The following is an 8,012-nucleotide window of genomic DNA, read 5'->3' as shown; positions in this document are numbered from 1 at the left end:
CACGGTTCTCCATAGTGGCTATACTAGTTTGCATTCCCACCAACAGTGTAAGAAGGTTCCCTTTTCTCCACACCCTGTCCAGCATTTATTGCTTGTAGACTTTTGGATTGCAGCCATTCTGACTGCAATGAAATGATACCTCATTGTGGTTTTGATTTGCATTTCTCTGATAATGAGTGATGTTGAACATCTTTTCATGTGTTTGTTAGCCATCTGTATGTCTTCTTTGGAGAAATGTCTATTTAGTTCTTTGGCCCATTTTTTGATTGGTTTGTTTATTTTTCTGGAATTGAGCTGCAGGAGTTGCTTGTATACTTTTGAGATTAGTTGTATACACAGTATTCAGCTTATTGTTACAGTAAATCACTGATGTCTGCAGGGAAAACCCAAAGCACATACCCACAACTTTATCTTTTTTTTGGCGAGGGTGGAGGTGAGGGGGTGAATTCATTGTTGTTATTTAAAGTGTACTTTTGTTCCTCTTGGGGAAAAGATCAGACTGAAGATAGTAAAATATTTCATTTCTTTACAGGAACAAGCATCCCCTCAACAGCTCTAAGATTTCAATGATTATAAGGTACACTTATTTTATACACCAATAACAAAGAAAATGTTCCCAATAAAATGGCACAATGTTTTCTTAGCCCTTAAAATTTATATTTTATAAATATAAATTACTATAAGTAATTTTAGTCTTTTAGTCTTTCTTAAGCACACATCTGGAGAAGAGAATGGCAACCCACTCCAGTATTCTTGCCTGGAGAATCCCACACACAGAGGAGCCTGGCAGGCTATAGTCCTTGGGGGTGACAAAGAGTCGGACATGAGTAAGCAACTAACACTATACTACTACTATATAAACACACACTTTTAACCTTATGTCACTCTGGTATATTCATAAAAATGAAAATATAAGGTGGAATTAAAAGCAGAGATATTTTTGTAAACTTTTACATGACAACCCATGTATACGGTCACAAGTTGAAATTTCACCACACAGTAATTAAATATTTACCTATTTTTAATGAACACTGCTGCTACGTCACCCCAGTCGTGTCCGACTCTGTGTGACTCCATAGACGTCAGCCCACGAGGCTCCCCCGTCCCTGGGATTCTCCAGGCAAGAACACTGGAGTGGGTTGCCATTTCCTTCTCCAATGCATGAAAGTGAAAAGTGAAAGTGAAGTCGCTCAGTCGTGTCTGACTCTTAGCAACCCCATGGACTGCAGCCTACCAGGCTCCTCCGTCCATGGGATTTTCCAGGCAAGAGTACTGGAGTGGGGTGCCATTGCCTTCTCCGTTTAATGAACACAGTTCATCCCAAATCATAGCTCGTATCACTTCCTAAAGTGCATTAAATAAATGAAGTAGATTCATATATCTCATTTATGAGTTAGTCTGGCTACTAAAACAGAATATTCTTCTTGGTATGGGAATCTGATAGTTTTATTTTTACTTTCCTGTCTCAAGAAGGCAGTTTTAGGAGGCTCTTATTTTTGTTTAACAGGATAGAAGAAAGAATGAAAGGCTAACTACAGAAATGTAAATCAGCTGTTATCAAGATGTGCAACTATGATGTTACCAAGGCAACTGTGTAGCCTGAAAACTGACGCAAGAAAAACAGAGGTTACCTTCCCACCAAGGATGCCCTTGGAGTGGCTAAACTATACACAAAATTACTGACCTGAATTAATTATGCACATGTTAAAAAAAAAATGCTTATCCTCCTTAAAACAGTGTAGTTTTTACTAGTAAGATTCATTTAAAAGGATTTTATAAAATCTTAACTATTTTAAATTTTCAAAATTAGGACATGGAGACATAGAGAACAGACTTGTGGTCCCAGTGGGGGAAGGAGAGGGAGGGATAAATTGAGAGAGAAGCACTGAAACATATATATTATCATATGTACAACAGCTAATGGGAAGTTGCTGCTTAGCACAGGGAGCTCAACCTGGTGCTCGGGGTCAACCTAGACGGGTGGGATGGGTTGGGGAGTGGCAGGGAGCTTCAAGAAGGAGGGGATATATGTATCCTTTTATGTTGTGGTACGGCAGAAATCAACACAACCTTGTAAAGTAATTATCCTCCAATTAAAAACATAAATTAGGACTAATTAAACATGTACTTGATAATCTTTCACTTTTAAATGGAATTTAGAACAAGATGCATCAAAGGAGTTTATTTTCAAGAAACTGGATGTTTTAAGATATGACAGAGGATATATGAATCGCAGTTAAATGTATGACAACGTATCCTTAAATGCCTTTATAAATTGTGTCTATTACACATGTAATCAAAGTTATTAGAATTTACACATGCAGACAGTCTTCATAAAGAGTCTACAGAACCATAAGAATAATTTTTAATGTAATTTCCTTATCCAGCTTGATAGCAATACGGCCATTGGCAAACCCATGCCTTTACATAAAGTGATAGTAAAAACTATGCTGTGGCTGTATTCTCATTCACAGAGACATGGTCACCTACTACGTTCTGGACATGGTAGCAGGCACCACGGATAGAGAGTCGGAGTGGGGTGGTGATCAAGACAAAGCCCTCAGAAGCTTACAGCCTAGCGAGGAAGAAAGCTATTAAACAGAAAATTAACGTGAACTTGATTTTTATGATCAGAGAATTAGTGTCTTGTGGGATACGAAGCAGGGAACCCAAACTCAGATGAATACAAAGGAGACATGCCCCGATGTTTTCTCAAGCACTTCAACCAGTGGTTACCTAAGACTTCCCTGGTGGTCCAGTGGTTAAGACTCTGTGCTCCCAATGCAGGGAACCCGGATCCAGTCCCTCGTCAGGGAACTAGATCCTGCAAGATGGAACTAAAACCCAGCCAGACAAAAGAAAAAAAAAGATTTTAAAATATTAAAAAAAATAAAACAGTGGTTGCCTGTCAGTGGTGCACAGGCAGTAGTTTAGCTGAGATCCAGGTTTGTCATAGCAATCAATAAAAATTCAAATAAAATCACTACTACATCTTCTTATGGCCTGAATTTACATAATACATATAATAAGGAAAAGTATTTCATGCACTTAACCAATATTTGAGTGTGCACGAATTTCAGTGTGACACCGAATGAATGTGAAACTGTCAGAGGTAGCTAACAGAAAAGTCAGAGAGACAGTAGACAAATTTGAGGAGTTACAGAAAGCTTAGTAGAATTTTTTGGATTATAGGGAAGCATGTCAATCAAGTTACAGGCTCTTGAACTCATTCATCCAAATTATTAACTTATTAAGAATCTTCTATATTCCAGACACTTTTGCCAGCTCTGTCTGGCAGTACAGGGAAAAGTATGGAGGGAAGGGTAACTGCTGATAAAACATCGCTACAGAAGTGAGCAGGGTCCATCAGAGAGGAATCTTAAGGGAGAATTTCTTTGGCAAAGGGAGGAAGGCTTGCATTCTAAACAGAAGGAAGAATAGTTGAAGAGAAGTGCCAGGGGCTCTGACGTTCTTTGGGAGGGGCCATTTGGTCTTAAAGGCGCTTAAAGTCTGCAGAATCTGGGTTTTATCTGGAGGGTGAGGGAGAATCTTTTGCAGGATTTAAAGCAGAGAAAAGACTTGGTCCTTTTTAGTATCAATATTATCTGGAAGGGATGCAGTGTGCATGTGCATGCTTAGTCACTCAGTTGTGGTAGACTCTTTATGACCCCATGCATGAATCATAGTCCACCAGGCTCCTCTGTCCATGAGATTTTTTCAGGCAAGAAAACTGGAGTGAGTTGCCATTTCCTTCTCCAGGGGATCTTCCTGACCCAGGGATACAACTCATGTCTGCTGCGTCTCCTGCATTGCAGGAGAATCCTTTACTGCTAAGTCACCAGAGAAATCCCAGGTGCAGAGGGATAGCTACAGAAATATGACCAGAGATAGGAAGTCAAGCTTGCTACTGGGACAGGAAAGATGAGGTGAGGCCAACCACAGAGTTAGAGGCTGAAAGACCAATGAGAAGTCCAGCCAGGGACTTCCCTGGTGGCCCAGTGGCTAAGCCTTCTGTGGTCCCAATGCAGGTGGCCCAGGTTTGATCCCAGCTCAGGGAACTAAATCCCACGTGCTGCAACTAAGAGCTTGCATGCTGTAGGTAAAGATTCTGCATGGCAAAATCAAGACCTGGTGCAGCCAAATAAAAAAACAAATATTAAAAGAAAAAGCACGGTTGGAGTGGGAGGGGGCGCCTACACCCTTAACAAGTTACAAAAGAAAATATCCATGCTTTGCTTTGAACGCCACCCTGAGAGGCAAGTTCCTATCTTGCGTCCCACTTGTTGGATCAATTACTCATATGTGCCTAATGTAAAGCTGTCCATGCAAAAATACAGTAAGTTCACGAATAAATTCATGTGGCATGCAAGATCATATGAAGAGTTTTCTATGATTCTTTCAAAGAATCGCAGGAGCAAATGCAAGACAAATCATCGCCACCAGCATGTCGCCATCACAGTGTCCTGAAAGATGGGCACCTCCATCCTCCCTGGTCTGGGACCCCAGCTCTTGGCCTCCAGTCTAATCCAGGCCAGCCCAAAGCTTCCTCCCAACCCCCCAGCCTCCAGCCCCATCTTACAGACAATCCCTTTATCCCAGGATAGAAGGGGAGGAAGCTGACCAGCAATCAGACTGCAGCCTGTGATTTGAAGTTACTAGAAAGAAAGGAAGACAGAGAACCATTTTTTTCTCTCTCCCCACCCCCTCCACCCAAGCCTTGAGTTTTAAGTGTGGCAGCTGAGATAAGTCATAATATCGAAGGACTCCAACTACTCATGGACCCTGGCCCCTTCTACTGCTCCTAGATTTTAGTTATACTGTCTTTCTCAGCCTCTCAGGTGGGTGGATCTGCAAATCCTTCCCACCTGAAATGTTCCTTCGACAATAAAATGACGTCCATTCTTTAAGACTCACCTTTCACAGAGATTCCCCTTTTCCTGCACTTCACACACTGGCAGACTCACTCTTCAGAAACAGTCAGCTATGCCTCTTGCATTATTCTCAATATACTTTCCTGTTGTTCTTTCACTTTTTAAGTACTCATCAGCCTCCATTACTCTCAGGTTGGTACCCAGGCTCCCCTGCCCCCTCAGCCTCGCATCTCTGAAGCCCCAAAGCCCCGCCTGGGCAGGTGTTCTTTGTTTGATACCTGCCTGTCCCAGATGGCTTTTCTCCTGGCAGTTCACACCAGATCCTCACTGGGATGCAAATTCCCTCAACCTTTAGAAAACAACAACTTCTGAAGCCAACACAAGCACAATCTTGCTAAAAGTTAGAGGCAGAAAAAAAATCCCCAAAGCCAAAAAAACTATATTAAGATGTATTTTATTGCCCACTGCATGGTAATTTGAGTCTGCTGAATAGCTGTCAGATTAAATGGACTCTGTCAAGTAGAGCTAAGCCCTAGCTCATCATCTACAAAGCCACCTGCCCTTCCTACCTAATTTTCATCACTCATCAACTGATCCCGTTACAGAAAATGATTCCACTTTTTTCAGAAGTTCAAGTCTTTCATTAATGCATCTGGAACAGGCTTGGACAAAGTAAATCAGCTTCTGAAAAGGCTTTGACACCCTTTCAATTCTCTCTCCAGGCTATTCTTATCCCCGTCCTGCATTTACATGTCTGACAAAATTCTGCAGGGGGTTGGGGATATACTTAAAAGTAAGCTACATACCACATTGTCCATCGTTGGCAGAAAGCGAGCTGCTGGTTAGCTGTGCTGCTGCCAAAACACTCAGCAAAGTTCCCGGTGCTTCTCGCTGCCACCGTCTCCTGTTTTCTGGTCCGCCTTCAATCTCAATCACTCTGCCATCTGAAAAGGAGACTGGATTAGTGACAATAAAAATGCTTCTTCAGTGGAGCTTTTAAAATCACAGAATGCAAGAACCTTGGAGATAACCTAATCCCACCCATTTTATGAGTAAAGAAGCTAAGAAAAGTTCAGTGACAATATGATTGTCACAGAGATATTGGGCAGGAGAGTCTTTTTTTGCTTTGGAAACTGGCTATTTTGGTATGTTGACATTTCTCTTCTATCGTTTATTTTAAATTCAGTTTCCCTTCTTATTGTTCCACTGGTTTAGGATGGGTTAAATTGTATTATGTTTGCAAGCCCTTTTCTGTAAATTTAATGATATATTTTGTAAGAGTATAAATATGGGTCCATTCAAACACTTTTAATTACTAACCAGTAATATACTTACAGACTTCAACTTATAAGATGGACATAAATTTTAGCTCTCCCTCAGCCCCACGAGGGCTTCCCAGGTGATGCTAGAGATAAAGAACCTGCCTGCAATGTAGGAGATGTAAGCAAGCTTGATTCCTGGGTCAGGAAGATCCCCCGGAGGAGACAAAGGCAATCCACTCCAGTATTCTTGCCTAGAGAATCCCATAGATAGAGGAGCCTGGCAGGCTACAGTCCATAGGATCACAAAGAGTCAGACACCACTGAAGTGACTTAGCACACACGGCCCCACGTTATCAAGAACATATGAAATTAGCAATAAAAATCTCCACCACCTGTAAGATCACACCCAGGTATTGCAGGGACTCTCTGATGAGGAAAGACTATGCCAGAAGCTCAGATGTAAACAAAAGAATTTAGGTTGAAAATACCATCATATTCTAAACAGTCCCAACACTGAAATAGTACATTGGCTTACAAAGCAATTTAATGCGTATCTTTGCACTAGCTCTCTAAATCTTGTGGGATAGCTAATATTTCAATTCTGATGTTACTGATGAAAAAAATGACCCTCCAAGACATTGCAAGAGAGTTATTGGGCTAGCACAGGAAAGCAAATGAAGCCACCTGCCCCTCCTTGCAAGGGAGGTGGGAGCCTGGATCTTTCCTCCCTTACATTCTCACAGCTACAGTGGTCAATTGTCTAGAATAATTAGTAGGCAAGTCTCTGCAGGGGTAGGAAGTGGAAGCGTTGGTTGTTCAGTCGTGTCTGGCTCTTTGCAGTCCCATGGACTGTAGCCCGCCAGGCTCCTCTGTCTGTGGGATTCTCCAGGCAAGAACACTGGAGTGGGTTGCTATTTCCTTCTCCAGGGGATCTTCCCAACCCCAGGATTAGACCTGGGTCTCCTGCATTGCAGGCAGATTCTTTACCATCTGAGCCACAAGCCTAATCTAAAACAGTATCTTTTGACAAGTATTTGATACAAATCTATAGGGGCTGAGGGTCGGACACGACTGAGCAACTTCACTTTCACTTTTCACTTTCCTGCATTGGAAAAGGAAATGGCAACCTACTCCAGTGTTCTTGCCTGGAGAATCCCAGGGACAGGGGAGCCTGGTGGGCTGCTGTCTGTGGGGTTGCAGAGTCAGACACGACTGAAGCAACTTAGCAGCAGCAGCATAGAGACTGTAGGGCTTCCCTGGTGGCTCAGATGGTAAAGCGTCTGCCCGCAAAGCAGGAGACCCGGGTTCAATCCCTGGGTTGGGAAGATCCCCTGGAGAAGGAAATGGCAACCCACTCCAGTATTCTTGCCTGGAGAATCGCATGGACAGAGGACCCTGGTAGGCTACAAGTCCATGGGGTTGCAAAGAGTTGGACACAACTGAGCAACTTTTCTTTCTTTCATTCTTATAGGGACTACACTGAAAAGTGAGAACTATCAGGTCAGAGTGAGCACTGGCATTTGGGGTGAACACAGCTGTGTCTGGGGCCTCTCTCTCCTCTTGCTGATGATTTAAGCCACTGATGTCAGCCTCACCCTCAGGCATGGTGGAGCAGGTAGAGGTGACGTCGGCCGAGGCCATCATTTGCAGCAGAGTCTGAGGAGCTCCTGGGGCCCACTGTCTCCTGTACTGTGCAGCAGTGGCATCCGGAATGCACAACTCTGGGCATAAGGAAATAACTCGTTCATCTCAAAGCAGCAAAGTGTGACTAATAGCACCAAATGGTTCTTAGGAAACCTGGAATCCATCAGCTGGCACATTCAAAAACAGAAGTCACCACCATCCTTCTAATACAGATTATTATGGACTGAATGTTTAC

General features: G+C 42.7%; 1 protein-coding gene across 4 annotated transcripts in view; it reads right to left on the bottom strand.

Moving 5' to 3' along the window:
* The window catches only part of LOC104985471 (serine/threonine-protein kinase Nek5-like), a 62,268-nt gene that overhangs the window by 4,327 nt on the left and 49,929 nt on the right, over nt 1-8,012 (bottom strand). For all 4 annotated transcript variants that reach the window (XM_010835661.1, XM_010835663.1, XM_010835662.1 and 1 more), the window contains one exon: nt 5,678-5,815. In XM_010835661.1, coding sequence (XP_010833963.1) covers nt 5,678-5,815 — 138 coding nt within the window. The remainder of the gene's footprint in view (nt 1-5,677; nt 5,816-8,012) is intronic.

Source organism: Bison bison, unplaced genomic scaffold (genome assembly GCF_000754665.1).
Source record: "Bison bison bison isolate TAMUID 2011002044 unplaced genomic scaffold, Bison_UMD1.0 scf7180017864048, whole genome shotgun sequence".
Lineage (NCBI taxonomy): Eukaryota > Metazoa > Chordata > Mammalia > Artiodactyla > Bovidae > Bison > Bison bison.
This window is presented reverse-complemented; position numbering and strand designations above follow the sequence as displayed.